The sequence below is a fragment of the Mesoplodon bidens genome (genome assembly GCF_964165515.1).
Source record: "Mesoplodon bidens genome assembly, chromosome: X".
Lineage (NCBI taxonomy): Eukaryota > Metazoa > Chordata > Mammalia > Artiodactyla > Ziphiidae > Mesoplodon > Mesoplodon bidens.
The window spans coordinates 100,754,392-100,775,184 of NC_138163.1; the positions used below are offsets into that span (position 1 = coordinate 100,754,392).

The window sequence follows — 20,793 nt, forward strand, 5'->3', positions numbered from 1 at the left end:
AAAAGGGAAGGACATTAAAAAGTTCCTTCTCAGCCCTTAAGTCCTTTAGAGAAATGATTGCCTTTTAATTCATTTTTGGACATGTTTTGGATGCATTTTGGATACAAAGGTCTATTCTTTGGCATCTTAAGAGCACTGTTTTGTTTCCATTTTCTCCCCATTTCTCCATAATCGTTTGATTCTAAATACCATTTCCATGACAGGAAAGTGGCTTCTTTTTGTAGTTGGCAGATATTGCTGTAAGTATGTGAAAGTGTCATTTGGATGTCATTGGCCCAGTCAACCCTCTTCCAATTTGTAATTTTGCTCTTTCAGTTTGTATTTTTCATTTCTCTTTTTTCCATTTCAGTGGTCCATCATTTGCTGTTTCTCTTATTCTTTAGCACCTCATTAGGAGTGGGTAGGCAATGGGGAGGAAGGAGTGTATGAACTCAAACCTGTTAACTCTTGGAAAAAATATTGCAGTGAAGATCTCTGAAGCTATGTCCCTTAAAGTTATTTTGTTTCCAAAACGTGTAATCTTACGCAAATTGAAGACTAACATCTCCAGCCAGTCTTAGAATTGTATTTTGGGGGGACACAGGGTGAGGAACTTGAATCAACCCTTGCATTTAGAGCACCAGGACTTGAAAAGCCAAGTGCAATTATGTAAGTCAGTATTTTATATAATACAACCTCTACCAGAATTTCTTGTTTTTTCTTCATCTCCATATTCTCGTAATAGGAATACTGATAGGGCTGTTTTAATTGTACAGCGAATGCGGGTGCAATGCAAGTTCAAAACAAGTTTGGGGGCTGGTTTACGTGAACCAGAGTTAGCTGCTTGGCAATCAACACGGTTTTTCATTCAACAGAAGCTCGTGGGGCTTCTGGGTGAAGAACTTGCCCTTGTTCCTGTCAGATTTAAATAATAAAAATGATGCTTAAAAATTATGTCCTCTTGAATAACTCGTGTCAGGTCAGTTCTTAGGCCTCCCTCTTCCTCCTCGGTTTCCTGGCAGGAAACGCGTGGAGAAGGAGAGGATGAAAACGTTCCAGTTCCCAGCTGCAGCGCGTTAGAAAAATTTTCCATCCGTTGGTTGAGCCCTTGACTGCTTGAAAAGTGTGGTTTGAAACAGGGTTTCTCTTATCTCTTTTTAAAAGCCTCTTTCTGGTATAGTGTTACAAATAGCAAGCGGGTTTTCGATTTAACCACCAAGTGACGCACCCTCCCCTCCAGCCGTGAGGCTCTTTAAAAAAAAAGAACCAAAATTCAGGTTCTGTAAATTCTAGAGGGGGAGGGGTGGGAAACCAGGCTTGCGGAGGGCAACGGACTACAATTCCCACAAACCCTCGCGGGCTGGTATCCAGTCTGTCTCTCCCCTCTCCCCCTCCCCACGCCCCTGTGCCCTGCGCTTGCGCGGAAGGCCCTCTGCTTAGCGGAGGGGGCGGGGACAGGACTACGCGCCTGGAGGAAAAGGAGGAGGAGGAGGAAAAAAAGAGACCATAGACTTCCACCTGGGCCTAGAGCGGTTCTTAAAGTAGCGGGGAGAGGCGGGCGGGTTGGGACCACCTTCAATACAGGCCGCCGGCGGTATCATGGCGACCCGGAACGCCCCTCCCCAAGGTGAGCGGCCCGAAGTAGTATCTTATAGACGGCTCACATCTCTCGACCTTGGCTCGGGGGTGCGTCTTCCTTCCCCTCTCCCAGGGTTCCTGGGGGCTCTGTTTGCTTGAGGCAACCCTTTGATCACCCACTTCGGACTAGACTCGCTCTCCCCTCTCGGACCCTCGCCCCCACCTCCTGCTTTACCTTCACCTCTGGCCGTTCCTGTCCGTCTTCTAACGTTTTTTGGTTGTTGTTTTTTTTAAGTCTTGGTTTTGAAATCATTTCTTCTTGTCGGGCCTCTAACCGGTTCCGTCAGTGGAGGACCCCCCCTTCTTTCTCCCACTGATGAAAACGGACCGTGCACTGACCCTGAACCTGAGATTTGGGGGTGACCTTTCATGCTGTGAAACTTTGAACTGACCCGCTGAGATGGGGGGGAGACCCTGCTGTGAAACTCTGACCTGTCCCTACTGAGATTTGGGGTGCGGGGGTGACCCCTCTGCTGCGTAAATGACGTTGCCCCGGCACCCAGGCCGGTCTCTGGGCCTTTGGAAAGGAGATGCATGGCCCTTTACTCTCAAGGCCCTAGTCTCGGGGATTGGGTTTAAGAAACTTTGTTTCCATCTGGGCGTTTTTAGCTGTATGCCAAATGTAACAATGAGTTGTAACAGATGAAAATGTACAGGGCACTTTTAACTTTCGGTTGACTGTAAATTTGTTGCTTTCATTTTTTGTTTTGAAGAATATGAAAGTGATGATGACTCTTACGAAGTGCTGGATTTAACTGAGTATGCAAGAAGACACCACTGGTGGAATCGAGTGTTTGGCCACAGTTCCGGACCTATGGTAGAAAAATACTCAGTAGCCACCCAGATTGTAATGGGTGGAGTGAGTGGCTGGTGAGAAAAACATCTTTTTTTGTTAAATTTCATTGGGAGCCTGACTGCTGCCCTTTTGTATCTAGGCCAATTACGTGCTCAGTCAGTGGCTTTACACTGTTAATCCCAGAAGAGCTGTACCTTGAGGCTTTTCTCTGTGGTATGATTAGTGTAATCAACACTCAGAGACTGTTGGGTTTTGGTGATCATCCTCCAACACCCTCCACTGTTCCTTCTTCACCCTTCCTTTGATTCTTTGTATATTTTCGCCCATCTCAGATTTCGCAGATATAGTGAATCTGATTCAGTGACAGTGGGTAAGGAGGGAAAAATATAGAATAGTTAATGATATGTAAATAATTTTTACTTGTTCAGTGCTAACAACCGGAAAACCCTGTGAGAATTCCCGCAGTAAAACTGGTCTCCAGGATTATCAGCCCTGTGGAGAGCAGTGTAAAATTCTCAGTAAAAAGTACTGGTTATGATACAGATGATTCTAATTTGGATTATGATAATACTTTGAAGAAGAGTTGTAGATTGGGTCTTGGTTGGAATTAAAGGACTGATTGCTTACTCAGTAATAATACTGTGGAGTACATTAAGGGGGAGAGGTTGATAAGCATTAACCTAACCAATTAACATTTCAGATCACATGATTATATAATTGCTACTGTAGATATAATTCTGTTATTCTTAGACTAAAAGATTAGCCAAATAACAAGGGTCAGAAACAAGTTTGACTCTTTATTTTGAAAATGTTCATGACCTCATGACCCTAGAGAATTTCTGAAGTTAGGGTACGTGCTTAACTTGTGAGTAATCATTTATTTCTTAGATTCTAAGTTAAATTCATCTTACATTAATTTAAATATTTACATATTTAAACTCAGTGAGTATAAAATGATTTTTTTGATTTGTGTTTTACTTGCACCTTGGAACAATGGTGCACTCTTTCATGCCTTTTTTTAAATAAATATCATTTTATGGTAGAAACACTCACTGTGAAGATTCTGTGACAAAGAGGTGCAGTATTTATTCATGATGTATACTTATTAGTGCTGCTTATGAAAAAAGCCTGCAGTTAGAGAGATGCCTGGTCAGAGCCCTGGTTAATTCAGATGATTTTTCACAGGCCAGTGGTACCTTGATGCCCACAATTCAGGGCCTGGCCTTCTGCTTAAATAAGCTCACAATTTGATGCCATGGATGATGGGTTAATGTGAGTCAAGGCCTAAAGCCCCACCTTAAAATAAACTAAAAAATAATTGAGGGCTTCCCTGGTGGCGCAGTGGTTGAGAGTCCGCCTGCCGATGCAGGGGACACAGGTTCGTGCCCCGGTCCGGGAAGATCCCACATGCCGCGGAGCGGCTAGGCCCGTGAGCCATGGCCGCTGAGCCTGCACGTCCGGAGCCTGTGCTGCACAACGGGAGAGGCCACAACAGTGAGAGGCCCGCGTACCGCAAAAAAAAAAAAATAAAAAATAAAAAAATAATAATTGAGCAATAGAATTAAATTGTGTGTTTTCTCCTTGTAGGCTAAGCTTGGTGAGAAGCCCAGTGATTGGCAGAAGTTTGCTTGGAAAGCCTAGAGACAGAAGAGAGGAAGTTAGTAGACTCATTTTAGTGGCTCATGCTGGCAAGCAAAGGATAGACATGCTTGTGGAGCACATTCCCCACGATATTGTTAATACCTGGCTGCTGCTTGCCTCCTCTGTTCCCTTTTCTGAGTCTTTGTTGCTGTCTCCCCTACTGAGGGACACATATGTTTGAACTGTAGCCAGATGTCAGTCCAGGAGCTGTGTAATAGGACTTATATTATACAGGTGATTTGTTGCAATGACTTTAGATTCAGTGTAATAAATTTCTGCAATTTTCTTAGGGTATGAAACTGATGTACTGTTGTGGCATACATTAAGGAGGAATGGTTAATAGATGTTAACTTAACCAGTTAATAATTCAGACCAATTCAGGACATGAATGGGAAACTGAGGAGATTACGTTTAGCTGTAGGTAGCTATAGGGTCTTGATCATAATAAGAAATTAAAACTGATAGCACGATGGGTGGCTGCTAGGGGAGATGGGAGGTGTGAAGATTAGCTCGAGTGTCTTTAGTGTGGTCTGGAAGCAAGGTAGTGATGTCCTTGAGGATGGAAAGAAGACAATCAAATGATGTTTTGGCGGTACTCGAGTATATAGAATTGGCCGTTAGTTGGACCCCAAAGGCAATGAAGAAGGCAGCCTGAGATGAGCATGAGGTAACAAGCCTAGAGAATGGTGCAGTCACTTACAAATTGGGACCTTAGCAACAACTGGTTTGGTTGGAAAGATGATGTTTGCTTTGGGACATTTTGAATATGTGGTTCTGGGTGGCAAGAGAAGCTCATCATTTAATTGGAAATGTAAATTTTCTATTTATGAAGGTATATTAGTTTCCTAAGGCTGTTGTAACAAAGTACCACAACTAGGTAGCTTAAAATGAGAGAAACTTATTCTCTCACAGGTCTGGAGGCTAAAAATTTGAAAGATGTCAACAGGGTTGGTTCCTTCCTGGAGGCTCAGGGAGAATTTGTTCCATGCTTCTCTCCTATATCCTGGTGGTTGCCAGCAATCCCTGGCATTCCTTGACTTGTAGACATATCACTCCAATTCTGCCTCTGTCATCACATGGCTGTCTTCCCTCTGTGTGTCTCTATGACACATTGGATTTGGGGCCCACCCGACTCCAGTATAGCCTCATCTGAACTAACTACATCTACGATGACCTTATTCCAAATAAGGTCACATTCTGAGGTTCTAGGAAAGACATGGATTTCGGGGGTGACACTCTTCAACCCAGTACAGAAGGCTGGAGTTGGAAATCTGAGATTCTTTTGCATACTGGGTCTGGAATACTTAAGGGAATAATGAGCTCACTGAAGGAGAGAATCAAAAAAGAAGTATGGGTTGACATCCTTACAGGATAGATGAAACAAAACAGGTTTAATATAGAGATAGAAATAGATAAGGAAGCCATGAGAAATGTGGGCTGAAGTATAGTCGTGAAGGTGGAACTCCAGCTGGACCTTAAAGGGTAGGAAAGTTTTAGATAGGTAGAGCTAGGTAGGAACCCCTAGAAACAGGGAGGTTAATAGCTTGAGCAACAGTGGTGACATATTTGGAAACTGATTGGGTTGGAGCAGAAGGTTTGGGTAGCGTGAGAGACGGCCAGGTGTGTGGAACATCTTGAGTGTATTAAAACAAAACTAAACTAAGTACTTTTATTATGAGGAATTTCAACTGAATACAACTGTAGAAGGAAGAGTGTAATGAACCCCTGAGTACTCAACATTCAGTTTCAGTAGCCAGTCTTTTTCCTGTAAATTCCCCTCCTCTTCTCTCCATCCCTTATTTTGAAGCACATCTCAGACAATTTAGATTATGCACTTTTGACTAGTCCATATAACTGACGGGAAACATTGTGGGTTTCTGAGCGGGTAAGGGACATGATCAAAGGAACGGGGAAGACATTAAGATTTTATTAGGAAAGCAGTGAAAAGTAGAAGGGAGAGAGTTTAGTACATCATTGATTGTTCTCATCCTTTGTCATTTCTTCCATTAAAGGTGTGCGGGATTTTTGTTCCAGAAAGTTGGAAAACTTGCAGCAACTGCAGTAGGTGGTGGCTTTCTTCTCCTTCAGGTATGTCAGAGCTTTTGGTCCTTGCCTCTGCTTACATACGTAGCCCTTAGGAACTGAGAAAGTCAAGTTTAGCCATTTCATTCCTGTCCATTTTAATAGAAGATGGAGTTTCTCTTTTAGGCATCAGTTTATGGAAAAACTAAAATGAGTTTTGAAAGCTGGCATCTGTCATGAAAAGCATCAATTTAAATACTTCTGAGGGTTTTTAAGCATAGTTTGATCCCAGCTATTAAAAACACAACTGTTAAAATTTGAGGTATCTCATTTTTTGTTATTATTTACCTAAATTTTCCTTGCAGCATCTCCCTAGAAAAATAAACATTTCATCAATAGCATAACCTGTTCATGCTGACCATTTAAAACATATATTTAAAATTCACACACACTCTCAAGAACCTGCTGTATAAAAAAATAAATAAAATATAATTCAAAAAAAAATTCACACACACTCTCATACACAATATATAAAATTCAAGAAGTCTCCTTCCTGTTTCCTAGCCAGTTTTCCTTCCCAGGGGAAAATGCTGTTAGCAATTTCTAACATGTTTTTTAAAACTAGGGAACCATAGTAATATAGAAAGTGGAAAATTGGGTTTAAAAAAATCATTCATAATCCTATTTCCGAGGCAATTAGATTTGAAATTTTAGTCTTGTTCATATCCTCTAAGTATAAGGTTCAAAAATGCTTTGCTGTTACAGGATGTTTTCAGGATATTATCTGGCATTAATGTCTGTTTGGCATATATTTTCCCCAAAATATCATTCCCTGAAGATCAAATATAGCAAATCCTAAAATTCAAAATTTCTGGGAATGAATGTTAGCAACAATTTTAAAGATACAGAAATCTGTCAGATTTTAAAAATGATTGATGGCCATAGCAACCAAAATCTGAGTTCAGCACCTAAGCCATTGATCATGTAATAACCAGTGTCATTGCCTGAAGTACAAAGGGGCTGGATTCATATGTGTTAAGCACAGATTTTAAGTTGTTTACTAAGCAGTTTAAATATATATATATATTTTTTTCTGTTGGTGGTATTATTAGGGGTAATTGCTTATGACTTGTGGTAAGAGGTAAAAAGGAATATGGTTCATATCTAAATTTAGTCCTTTGGATGAATATGCCAGTATTTGTACAAAGGAGAATTTTATTTAAGCTGATTTTTGACTTGGGTTTATATAGAACCAAGAATTAAGATATTTATATAGTTATCAAGAATCAAGATATTGAATTCTATAGCTATTTTGAAAACTCAGTTGTCATTTCTGTTTAGTGGAAAAGGGTACTGGACCAAAGCAGAGTTCCCTAAAATGTTCACAGATAGAATTATACATTTCAATGTAAAGGGTACTGGACCAAAGCAGAGTTCCCTAAAATGTTCACAGATAGAGAGAATTATACATTTCAGTGTACTCTGCATGTCAGTTTTTCAGAAGTCCATTTCAGTCCACTTGATATGTACCCTTCAAGCCCACGTTTTGCTGTTGCCACCTTCTACTTTGTGTCTAGTCCACATATTGTTTGAAGTCACTGATTAGAAGAGCATGAGACCTGTCAGCATCAAACCAATTTTTCCCACAAATATGACTTACCTTGAAAACTCTGTAGAAGGAAACAAAGAAGAAAAAAGAAACAAATGGCTTTTAGGCTAATTGCCTATTATTTAGTCTCGCTTCCATATTTTTATTAAAGATAAATATTAGTTTTCTGACAACGTAAAGCTTTTCTAGTAACTCAGGTGTTTTCCAGTAGATATTTACCACACTGCCATCTTAAAACAGACAGTGGTATATAAATCTTTTAAATTTATTTATTTTTTTTTTGAGTTGTACATGCCCATAATTCAGAGGGTCATGTACATGTATAATGCTTATTACAGATTAGGGTAGTTCTTTGCCTCCCTCGCTACCTCCCCATTTTTCCCTCCCTTGAGGTAACCAGTTTGAACTATTAGCTGATTCTTAAGGTATTTATTTCCTTTTTCCTAAGCAAGTGAATTGGACATTTCTTTATCTTTCAGTTTGAGGTATTAACTGTTGGCTTCCCGTTATGGAATTTGGGAATTTAGCTATGACGTATTGAACTTCTGTGTGCCCCCCCCCCCACAACCCCCACATCATCTGAGTATTGTTATTTCATAATTGTGTTAGATCATTACCTGGAGTTCACTGAGCTCTGGAATCTGTAAAGTAATGTCTTTAACCATGTTCAGGAAGGCTTTGGCCATTATTTCTTTAAATATTTTCTCCTATTCTTTCTTCTCCTTCTGAACATGACTCTGATTGATGCATGTTGGGCTCTTTGATAATGTTCTGAAGTTTTGTTCATCTAGTTTTTCAGTCTTTTTTTTCAGATTGTGTAATTTCTAGTGATCTAGCTTCGGGTTCACTGACTCTCTGTCATCTACCTTCTGCTGTTAAGGCTATCCAGTGAACTTATTTCAGATACTGTATTTTCCAATTCTAGAATTTTCATTTGGTTCTTTTTATATTTTCTGTATCTCTGATGAGATTTCTTATCTTTTCATTGATTACAACTGTAGTTTCCTTTACCTCATTGAGCATAGTTACAGTACTGCTTTAAAGTCCTGTAAATTTCAATATCTGGGTCATCTCAGAGTTGGCATCTGTTGATTTTCTTTTGCAACTAGGCCACATTTTCTTGCTTTATCATATCAAATAACTTTGTATTTTATCCCTGGGCATTAGGAACGTTACATCGTGGAGAATCTGGATTCCGTTTTATTCCTCCGAAGTTTGTTAATGTTTTGATTTTAGTAGGCAGTTAACTTGGTTAGACTCAAATTGCAAACTCCATTTCACCTGTGGTGGATAGTGGCTCAAATCTCAGTTTATTTATTTTTATTTTTTATTTTTTTGCGGTATGTGGGCCTCTAACTGTTGTGGCCTCTCCTGTTGCGGAGCACAGGCTCTGGATGCACAGGCTCAGCAGCCATGGCTCACAGGCCCAGCTGCTCCGCGGCATATGGGATCTTCCTGGACTGGGGCACGAACCCGTGTCCCCTGCATCAGCAGGCAGACTCTCAACCACTGTGCCACCAGGGAAGCCCTCAGTTTATTTTTTTTTTAAGCCTTAGCCAGAGTGCTTCATTATGCCCCATGAATGTGTGGTTCAGAACTTGGGTAGAGTTTACACATAGAATTTGGGGCTCCCCTTCTCTAGCTGTGTCCTTTCTGGCAGCTGTTATTGTCCTGGGCTCTGCCCTCTGGTTCTTCAGGCCAGAAAGGTGGCATGTTTTCTATTGAACTTTTAGCCACCCTGCAACTGCATCTTATCCTCAGGATAAAGCCAAAAAAATGGGCAACTTACCCTACATTGGTCTCTTCCTACAAGTTTCAACTCCTCTTCAAAATCTGCTTCCTTTTGTTAAATTCTGGAGCGCTTGTGTTTTTTTTTTTTTTTTGCGGTATGCGGGCCTCCCACTGCTGTGGCCTCTCCCATTGCGGAGCACAGGCTCCGGACGCGCAGGCTCAGCGGCCATGGCTCACAGGCCTAGCCGCTCCACGGCACGTGGGATCCTCCCGGACCGGGGCACGAACCCGCGTCCCCTGCATTGGCAGGCGGACTCTCAACCACTGCGCCACCAGGGAAGCCCCTGGAGTGCTTGTGTTTTAACCAGGGTTTATAGTCGCTGTCTATGGGAGGGACCTTAAGGTTCATCATCCCCTCCATGTCTGTGACCCAAATTGCCATGTCAGGTATTGCCAGGAAAAGCTTTCACTTGCCATTTGGTTTCATTACCACTCTGTTTTGCTGAGGCTAGAGTTAGAAGTGATAGAAGGTGAATAAATATAGGGATAAATGCAGATAAATAGATTCTTCTATGGAGTCATTCACAGTGAAAATGGAACCTAAGATTCCCAGCCTATTTATATAAAATCAGATATTTTTATTTTTTGAAGTATTTTATGTGTGGTTCATACTTAAAGTGATGTAGTAAAAGATTACAAAGAAAGCATAAGCTTGGTAGAAGTGATTTATAATGGTATACAAGTCTCAGTTGTTTACTACTCATGTGATTCTTTATATGTTGATTGTATTATTCGGAGGGACTACCTTTACTGACTTAACACACACACTGTTGTTCCTGCTCAGATTTTGCAGTGTCTCAGTAGCACCATATGAGAGTTTTTCTTAGAGTTAGTAGGCATTTAGCTGGAGTTTTATTAAAAGGATTTATGGCATGAAGGTTGTTTAGAGCATATTTTCTTTTATATTTCACTTTCAAAAGCAGTTACCAGGGCTTCCCTGGTGGCACAGTGGTTGAGAGTCTGCCTGCTGATGCAGGGGACGCGGGTTCGTGCCCTGGTCCGGGAAGATCCCACATGCCGTGGAGTGGCTTGGCCCGTGAGCCATGGCCGCTGAGCCTGTGCGTCCAGAGCCTGTGCTCCGCAACGGGAGAGGCCACAACAGTGAGAGGCCCACGTACTGAAAAAAAAAAAAAAAAAAAAAAGCAATTACCAGAAAGTATTCTTAATTTGACTAAAGAGTCAGAGTTAGTGAAGAGCCTTTATCAAGCTACTTTAGTGACCTAGTAACTGATTGGCTACTGATCTCTTATAATTAAACATCTCTTTAATTAAAGGTACTTTTTTATTAGCTATATAATTTCAATAGTCTCTGTGCCTTTTTAGCTAATTCTCAAATTCCAAAAATTATGATAGAATTATAGAATAGTTATAATACAGTTTTTGGAATCTTTTCCCATTAAGTACTATACTTCTCTTAACATAGTGTTTATCACATCTAAGTAATTATTTATGCTTAAGTCTGTTTTCCCTAATGGACCATAAGCTCTATGAGGGTGGGGACCTATGTCTCCCTTGTTCTTGGCCACAGCTTGGAGACCTAGAACAGTGCTTGGCACAGAATAGGCACTCACTGTCTGTTAATGAATAAATTAGTGGATAAATTGTGATTTCTTACCCATAAGCTTCATACATTTCTTGAAATCTAAATGTTCATATATCGTATTAGCAACCTAGTTGGTTTAGAATTAACCATTTTTATCACATTTTTGCAGATTGCCAGTCACAGTGGCTATGTGCAGATCGACTGGAAGAGAGTTGAAAAAGATGTAAACAAAGCAAAAAGACAGATTAAGAAACGAGCAAATAAGGCAGCACCTGAAATCAACAATATAATAGAAGAAGTAAGACAAAGTACATTTTTGGCTCCTTTTTTTTTTTTTTAAATGAATCTCAGTAGAAAATGTGACTAGGGATTGTCTTTAAAAAAAAAATTGGTGTTTCTGGTCATATCTAGAGTGTTAAGTAAAATTTGGGATAAAGCCACCATTTAAATCACTCATTATTTTTTTTACTTGTTAACTAAAACTATCTTTTTTTTTTTGAAGTGGAATAGTTTGAAAATGTATATATTTATTTTATTAATATATGTTATTAGTTTTATTCATGTTTTTATGTGAATTTTGCCTATTTTCTTCTTATATTCTATTTAGAATTGAATTGAATGCTCCTTTGCCTTTATTTTAATTCTGTCCTTTTACTTCCCCCAACTTTTATTTTGAAAAATTTCAGATCGGTTGAAAGTTTGAAAGACAAAAACAGTGAATACCCAAATACCCTTCACCTATTCATCAAATTGTTCACGTTTCACCACATTTGCTGGTGTGTGTGTGTGTGTGTGTGTGTGAGTGAGAAATTTACCCTTTTTTTTGTTTTTTTCCCAAACTGTTTAAGAGATCAGGTCTTTTTATTCTTAAATACTTCAGCACATATATCCCAAGAGTACGGATATTCTCCTATACTATTACCATTACCCTTATTAATCCCCCCAAACTTAACATGATACAATAATATTTCCTAACATAGAGTTCATATTACAATTTTTCCACAAAATATCTTTTACATCTTTTCCCCCCGATTAAGAATTACATATTGCATTTGGTTGTCATGTTTCTGAAGTCTGCTTTAATCTTAGATGGTCCCCTCATCTGTTTTTTTGTTTTTGTTTTTCTGCCTTTCATGACACATTTTTGAAACATCTAGGCAGAGTATCGTACAGTCTGGCTTTGTCTGATTGCTTCTTCATGATTTTATTTGGGTTAAACATTTTATCAAGGTCTTATTTTTTTGATCCTGTGCATTTTTTCCTACTGGCTAAGTGAACTGACTGTTAATATACATCACTGTGCATGCTGTGGGAATTTATTAAATCATCTACGTTAATAACTTGCTGAATGGACCATTTATGCCAGCCCTATAGGGAGATTTCTTTTTACCTGTGAGAATTTTGCTGTCCATATGCCTGTTATCTCAGAAGCAGGAAGTTTACTGGGCCTGGCTGGGGGCTCTAGGCTCCTTCAGTTTGTAACAGACAGCCCTGGCATCTTGCCTGGTTGTTGGCACCTGCAATAGTAGGTACTCAAGAATTTTTGCTGAATATTTACTGAATTGAGGAAAACATCTGAAAATGATACTTAGCTCTGGATTTAATAATTAAGAGTATTTTTAAGAATTTATATCTTTTCTTTTTCTTATTGTGGTAAAATATACATAACATAAAATTTACCATTTTAAGTATTTTTAAATGCACAATTCACTGGCATTAAGTACATTCACACTTTCATGTAACCATTACCACTATCCATTTCCAGAACTTTTTCATCATCCCAAATAGAAACTCTAACCATTAAACAGTAACTCCCACAATCAACCCCTCTCCCCAGCCATTGGTAACCTCTGTTCTACTTTCTGTCTTGATGAATTTGACTATTCATATAAGTGGAAATTATAACAACATTGTCCTTTTTTGGTCTGTCTTATTTCACTTAGTGTAATGTTTTTAAGATTCATCCATGTTGTAGCACAATTCACAGTATTTTTCTTTAAACTTTGTTTCAGGCAACAGAATTTGTCAAACAGAACATTGTGATATCCAGTGGATTTGTGGGAGGCTTTTTGCTAGGCCTTGCATCTTAAGGATATGAATGTTCTATCACAGTGGAGTCACCTCTGAGAAGAGAAATGGTGGTGACAAGATGGTCTCAGCATTACCCATTGACAGATTCTCCAGGATGACAAGAAACAACTAGCTGGACAGTACCAAACTCACTGCTTAGCATTTTGCCATCTGAAATTTGGCAGACAGGTATCTGCTATAAAACAATCTATATGGTCTGTGTATAATGATATTCCTGAGCAAATCATGGCTTTCATTATTTTTTAAAAACTTGCATTTGTTTAAAATTTGCCTATAAAACACCACTGTTGGACGTAGATATGGAGAGAGAAAAAAATCTGTTGGCTATATTCTCCAGTGAAGTATCATCCTTATTTTACTTAAATAAGATGTTCTCCACTGTGCTTTTTAGTGTAGTGCCAATAATTTAAAAATTTGTATGATAGCTTCAACAGTAGGGCTGACTTTTTTCTTTTTCTTTTTTTTTTTTTTTGCGGTGCGCAGGCCTCTCACTGTTGTGGCCTCTCCCATTGCGGAGCACAGGCTCCGGACGTGCAGGCTCAGCGGCCATGGCTCACAGGCCCAGCCGCTCTGCGGCATGTGGGATTTTCCCAGACCGGGGCACAAACCCGTGTCCCCTGGATCGGCAAGCAGACTCTCAACTGCTGTGCCACCAGGGAAGCCCCTGACTCTTTTTTAAGGATATGTTTGCAATAAACTGAAGAACTATAATGCCCTTTTATGGAAGGATTTACAAATAATAGAATTATTAAAGTTATTAAACAAATTTAATACCAATTTTTAGGTTGTTTTTTCCTGCAATTCTTACTTTGCTTACTATGTAATAACTGTAGTAAATGCTCTTCTAGGGAAATACTACATGTCTAAAGCTATTTTTCTTTTTTTTGATGTCTGTAGTTGTAAAAATGTCTTCTTGTATATAAGCTTGTAATTTTTTAATTCATTTGTTTATCTTGGCAGCCTGGGTAGAATTAATTATTTTGAGGGTACATATAGTTGGGTCACTGATTCGTTTTATTAACTTTGAGTGAACCATGTTTTTCATTTTAAAAAATCCTAATTATTATTTAGACCCTTTCTTTACAAAGAGGTAAAAATCACCTTGAAATACTTAGTAGTATAGTATGAATTTATTGTCTGAAGAACAGTGATTTTCTATATAATCATGAAATTGTAGTTTAAGGAGAATCATCTCTTTGATCTAGTCTTGAGATGTAAATGCTGAGGCTTTCAGCTTTTTAGGTAGCATTTTATGTTGGTCCCAACACTAGGCCAGTTGACTTGTTTCTCAGGGCCGATATCACACTCCCTTAGAGGGTCCTTGGCCTAGAAAAGCTTTTTGTATTGTTTGTTTTGTCCAGAGTTCTACATTGGAATTGGGAAAAACAGCAGAACAACATGTGTTGGAATCTTCAGATTGGAAAGACTTTGTGGATACTCAGACTATCTCCTTTTGATAGGAAGTCTCTGTAGTATTTTTTGTGTATTGTAAACATAAGGCATTTCATACTTTCAAGATTGTTACAGTCTGTGTGCTTTCATTTTTGCAAGACTCCTTAAAATTGAATGTGGGATTGATGTTCATTTTCTTCCTTTACTCTCAGCGCCTCAGATAAAATGCTAAATAAAACTCAGACTTTCTTAATATGAAGTGGTTTTGCTTATAAATACTTAATTTTTCTTCTTTGAGCTTTTCTCTCTTTCTGCCTTGCCTAGCTTTTCATGACTGTGTAATTAAAAGGGAAAAATATTCTACATTAGGTAGAACCTGGGCCGCACTTCTATGTGCCATATCTGCGTGATACCTCTCATCTGATGCAGTGTGGCAGGCTACTGTGGGAAGCTCTAGGAGCTGGCTCAGTTTGTTCATTTTAGAAATATTTATAGTGTCTGTTCTGTGTGTGATACTTTGGGAAAGTGGGGGGCACAAAAATGTCTGCCCTCAAATAAAGACTAAATATTCCTATATGAAAAGTTACATACTACTATAGGAGAACTTGGTGTATGATTTAGTGGCAAATGAGTTGTAGAGGTAACTACTTTCAGAGTCCAAACATGAATGAAAAGTGAAAAAGAGCACTTCATTTTTTACCTATACATTTCCAAGTATTTTTGGATTTGTTTGAAAATATTTGTATACCAGTGTAAAATATTATCAGCTCTCTCCATACGCTCTCCTCTCTGTTAGTGCCCCTTGTTCTGCCTCGTGTCCGTGCCGTTTCCCCACGAGGCTGTACGCTACTTGAGGCAGTCGTGTGCGGTGTTAATTAATCTATAACTTGTGACACACCCTGTGTAATGCTTTGCTCACCATAGGTATCCAGCTGATGTTGTGAATGAGTATGTGAAAAGCATATTTTACCGTGCTAGAGTTGGTGTCAACCTATAGGAAATCTTCTCAGTATGGCAGCCCCGTGAATCAGAAGCTCCATCAGAAATGACTTGGTGGGGCTCGGCCTGAATGAAAAGACTATAGCCTGCCTTTGTCTAAAACGGGGATTTTTATGTTTGAGGGCATAAAGTTTGTTTGCAAGATTTATTAAAACTTGAGTGTGTGGAATATAGATATTTTGTGGCTTAGAAGATTTGTAAGGACATTTTGACTGATTTTTATTTTTTATTCTTAGAGCCCTCCCCAATCTCCCTCACAAAAAAGGATGATTTTTAACATTTTCTTATTTCAAATGTAATATGAATGAAATATGTTTATTATAGAAAATACATCAGCATAAAGAATATATAGAATGTCGATAATGTGATGTACCTAGAGATAATGACTGTCCGTATTTTGATACATAGCCTTTGGAATTTTTTCTGCATATATATGAATACATATTATGTGTATTTTGTATAAAAATTGTCATAGTTTATGTACTATTTTATAAATAGCTATATTCACTTATAAATATCTTTTTATAATAGGTACATTTATGATGACAGAAAGATACAAGTGCCCACCCTCATCCCCTTTTATGAGACAACCATTATGAAAAGTTCTTTATACATATATTTTAATATATTTATACTTATATTATTTTTATTGTCCAAGTTTGGATAGTATTGATATACACTGAATGTTCACTCTGAAAGGTAAGGAATTTTGTGCACATTCACTGTTTCCCCCCTTTTTTTTTGATTGCTAATATATTTATAGTTTTTCTAGTAGATACCTTTATTACTTTAAATATGCTTTTTCTGTCCTTAGTTACCAGCTTTAGATAATATCTGCTAACTCCCTGTTATTAAAGATGAGGAAAATAAGTGTACTTCTTCCCTGTTACCCTCTGGCCTCCTGATTTTTGTTAAGTTATTATTACTTTTTATGGTATATTCAAATGATAGAATTCTATACAATTATTAAGAGGAATGTAGAGCTATATAAATTGATCTAGAAATATCCACATATTAGTGATAAAATCAGGTTACAAAAAGTATGACCCCACTTTTAAAATATGCAGGTGAGCATGAGTGCACACAGATACTCATAGAGGCTGTCTCTGAGAGGTTGGTATATAGGATTTTCATGTTGTATTTTCAACATTTTTGTGTCATCTGAAGTCTTTACAATAAGTACATGTTACTTTATAGGAAGCAAACACTGTTTTTTTAGAACCAGGAATAGGAATTAAAATTAATAGGTTATTGCTATTTTAAGGGGGCTATTTCTGCTTTATTCAGTGAATTTATTTTTTAAGTGGTTTTTGTCAAAATAATACATATAGTCCAAGAAGTCAAATGGTATTTGACTATAAATAAGGCTTCTAAGAAAAGGAGCACTTCTCTGTCCTACCATTCCTCAATTTAGTGGCTTTTTCCCCACAGAAGTTTCAACTATATTAGTTGTTTCTCTTGGTATTTACTGCTGCAACCATATTTCTTAGACTTCCTATTATGATAAATAACTTGGCTTGTACTTCCTTTTATGACAGATGTGGATTTAGCTCTATAATGCCTTCCTTTTCATATCTTTGTAGTAACAATTTATTAAATTCTATAAAGTTTTATATGTTCCTGTGACAAATACCATTTACTGTTGAATAAGGACACAACTTCCTGTAGGTCCATCTATGTGGGTTCAGCTGGAATCTAGCCTTAGCCTGATCCTGCAAGTAGCTCTGGAGCATGAAGGGCACTGGGGCTGGCAGAATAATCCCACCCCTGCCCCCCCACTGCCACAAAGATATTCATGTCCTAATCCCCCAAACCTGTGAATACCTTAGGTTACATGGCAAAAGAGAATGAAGGTTGCAGATGGAGTTCAAGTTGCTCATCAACTGATCTCAAAGAGGTTATTCTGGAGTATCTTGGTGGACCCAATGTGATCACAAGAGTCCTTAAAAGAGGAGGAAGGCAGAAGAGAGACAAAGATGTGAATATGGAAGAAGAATGATCAGGCCAATGCTGTTGTGGCTTTGAAGACTGAGGAAGGGGGCCATGAGCCAAGGAAAGCTGGTGGCCTCTTGAAAGCTGGAAAAGGCAAGAAAACAGACTACCCTATTGCTTCCAGAAAGGAGCACAGCCCTGGCGACACCTTGATTTTAGCTCAGTGAGACCCATGTTGCACTTCTTACCTTCACATCTGAAGATAATAAATTTGTGTTGTTTTAAGCCACTATGTTTGTGATCATTTGTTACAGCAGCAATAGAAATCTAATACTGGCACCACTGAGTTATGTCCCCTTGTGGCAAGAAAGCTAGCTTTTTGTATTCCCATATCAATCAGGCACTGGCTGCAGTCTGCCCTTAGGGATTGGGGTGGGTAACCTCCAGGCTAGGGAGACACTGTCCTGCTGAGAGCAACTCTCAAGAGAATGGTGTGATTGTTAGCTGTCAGCAGTTAATATACAGCTGGGTATTAGGTATATTGGCCCAATAAAAGGGCTCTGGGTGGGACACCAACAGTCTCCATTACAGTGGGTAAATGTAAGCCACATTGCTTGTGTAAAACAATAGTTAAGTGTCTTCTGGAGCTGGGGGGAGGGGGGTGTTGGAAGGGCAATGAAACAAATGTAGAACTGAAATATTTGGATTCTTAATGTAAAGTCCTTGTATTCTTCCAAAACATATTGATTAACCTCACACTTTGAGTATGCATGCATGTTAAAATTTTAAGAGCAATCCCTAAATGAATTACTATTAGTTGAGGACAAATATATTTCAAACATACAAATAAGCAATCTAAATGAAGCCAGGAAAGGAAGAAGAAAGAAGCATAGAGAAGGAGTAAATAGGAAGCACAAAAGATGGTAAAAATAAAACCAAATATATCAATAATCACACTTCAAAAGGAAAAATGAACAGAATTCACAATGTAATTCTATATAAACATCATCCTATGTAGACCTAAGTAGTGGGATTAGAGCCACAGAAAGGAAATGTTTATAAAACATCACCGTTCAGTGGAGAATTCTCCAAGCTTCAAGATGTATAAAGCCTCTTTTAACTTTCCTTCTAATCCTCTCGCCCTCACCCCCAATCTGGAACAAACTCAGTTTCTTTTAAGTCATGTGCTCTTTCTCGGATTACTTATATTTTTGGTTGAACTATTTTCTTGAGTAACTCTTATAAGTGTGGGAGGTAAACTTTCTGAGTTCTCGTATGCTTAAAATATCTTTCGTTCTCATACAATTCAAGATTGACAATAGTTTTCCTTTAGAATTTCGAAGACATTGCTCCATTGTATTCTACTGTCTGATGTTGCATGATGTCAGTCTGATTTTGAACTTTCTGGGTAACATTTTCTTTTGTTTTTTGTTTTTTGTTTTTTGTTTTTTACTTTGAAAGCCTTGTAGATTTTCTTCTTTTATCTTGGAGTTTTGAAATTTCATAAATTTGTCACGAAATGTGAGTTTTTAAAAACTGAGTTAGAGAACTTTAAAAATGCATGTTAGTGTCCTTTTGCTGTGTGTTCTTGTCATTACAGAGAAGATACATATTAGCTAACATTTAAAAACCAAAGCCAGTGGGAGGGTCTAAACTCACTCCCTAGATTGTGAGATTGAGAGCCCCAAAATAAGTGCTCAGTAAATATGAGAGGGAGGGATTCAGAATCATGGAAATGAAATACAGTGTTCTTTCATTATACGCAGCATTCTTTAGATCCTTTCATTCTGAAGATTCAGTTTGCCTCAAGCAAATTGTGCTTTTTCAATAGACTTTATTTTTTAGAACAGCTTTAGGTTTACAGAAAAATTGAGCAGATAGTACAGAGAATTCCCATGTATCTCCCTCAGACCCACACACAGTTTCCCTTATAATTAACATCTTATATTAGTGTTGTATGTTTGTTACAACTAATGAACCAGTCTTGGTATGTTTGTTTTTTTTGTTTTTGTTTTTGTTTTTTTTTGCGGTATGCGGGCCTCTCACTGTTGTGGCCTCTCCCGTTGCGGAGCACAGGCTCCGGACGTGCAGGCTCAGCAGCCATGGCTCACGGGCCCAGCCGCTCCGCGGCATGTGGGATCTTCCCGGACCGGGGCACGAGCCCATGTCCCCTGCATCAGCAGGCGGACTCTCAACCACTGCACCACCAGGGAAGCCCATGGTACGTTATTATTAACTAAAGTTTATACTTGATTTGGATTTAGTTTTTACCTAATATTACTTTTTTTAATCCAGGATCCCATCCAGGATATCATGTGACATTCAGTTGTCATGTCTCCTTAGGCTTCTCTTGGTGTGACAGCTTTTCAGACTTGCCTTGTTTTTGATGATTTTGACAGTTTTGAGGAGTAATGGTCAGGTATATTGTAGAATGCCCCTCTGTTGAACCTTTTCTGATGTATTTTCATGATTAGACTGGAGTTACAGGCCTTGAGGAAGGATATCACAGAGGTACAGTGCCATTTTCATCATATCCCATCAGGGTACATACTATCAACATGACTTCTCACTGTTGACGTTGACCCTGGTCACCTGGCTGAGCTAGTGTTAGTCAGCTTTCTCTTTTTTGTAGAGTTATTCTCTCCACTTCCCATTACTGCATTCTTTGGAAGGAAGTCACTATGTGTGAAATATCTATATAAATTATTTGTAATTCTGCACAGGAGGTATGTATTTTCTCCTTCATTTCTTAATTTGTTCAGTCATTTATATCAGTTCAGATTAATGGAGATTTATTTTGCATCTTGGGCTATAATCCAATATGACTTTATTTTCTTGCTCTTATTCCAGCTTTGTTCATTGGAAGCTCTTTCTGTTGGCTCCTGTGTCCCTTTGAGATACCCCCGTCAATATGTTTAGCAAATTGTATTCTAATAATAATTTTGATTGTTTCTTCCCTGATATGGTGTCTATCCTCTACTTCTGGAACATTGATCAGTTAGATGTTGGAGCTCCTAGATTTTTCCTTCATAACTTTTATATATATATATATATATTTGGCCACACTGCGCTGGCGTGTGGGAATCTTAGTTCCCCAACCAGGGATCAAACCCATGCCCCCTGCAGTGGAGCCGTGGAGTCTTAACCACTGGACTGCCAGGGAAGTCCCCTTATTAGTATTTTTCATCTGGTTTTTTTCTTTCCCCCTCTATTTTCTAGATTAGTTCCTTAGTTTTATTTCTAGCCCACAAATTTGGTCTTTTAGGCAAGTTTTATCATTCAGCCTATTAATTAAAAGACTTAGGTCAGTAATTATATTCATTCATTCATTCATTTGCTAAGAACCCTTTTTGTGTCTTC

The 20,793-nt window shown here is 38.6% G+C and overlaps 1 protein-coding gene across 3 annotated transcripts; it reads left to right on the plus strand.

Annotated features, from left to right (window-relative positions):
* Positions 1-1,431: 1,431 nt before the first annotated feature.
* On the plus strand, positions 1,432-17,748 carry FUNDC1 (FUN14 domain containing 1). Of its 3 annotated transcripts, none has more exons than XR_014014276.1 (6): positions 1,432-1,606; positions 2,331-2,487; positions 6,067-6,142; positions 11,189-11,317; positions 13,032-13,278; positions 17,331-17,748. XR_014014276.1 is itself a non-coding variant. In XM_081222761.1 (5 exons), the coding sequence occupies exons 1-5, from the start codon at positions 1,579-1,581 to the stop codon at positions 13,107-13,109; spliced, it is 468 nt and encodes a 155-aa protein (XP_081078887.1). In that variant the 5' UTR covers positions 1,432-1,578; the 3' UTR covers positions 13,110-14,757. The 3 variants fall into 3 exon arrangements, 1 of the variants encoding a protein (XP_081078887.1); XR_014014277.1 differs by lacking the exon at positions 17,331-17,748 and adding an exon at positions 4,001-4,070 and having other exon boundaries at positions 13,032-14,757; XM_081222761.1 differs by lacking the exon at positions 17,331-17,748 and having other exon boundaries at positions 13,032-14,757.
* The last annotated feature ends 3,045 nt before the right edge of the window (positions 17,749-20,793 follow it).

Coding starts and splice junctions, on each gene's coding strand:
- FUNDC1 (XM_081222761.1), top strand. CDS start 1,579: ATGGCGACCCGGAACGCCCCTCCCCAAG. Junction 2,488..6,066: donor ATGGGTGGAGTGAGTGGCTG/GTGAGAAAAACA, acceptor CTTCCATTAAAG/GTGTGCGGGATTTTTGTTCC. Junction 6,143..11,188: donor GTGGCTTTCTTCTCCTTCAG/GTATGTCAGAGC, acceptor ACATTTTTGCAG/ATTGCCAGTCACAGTGGCTA.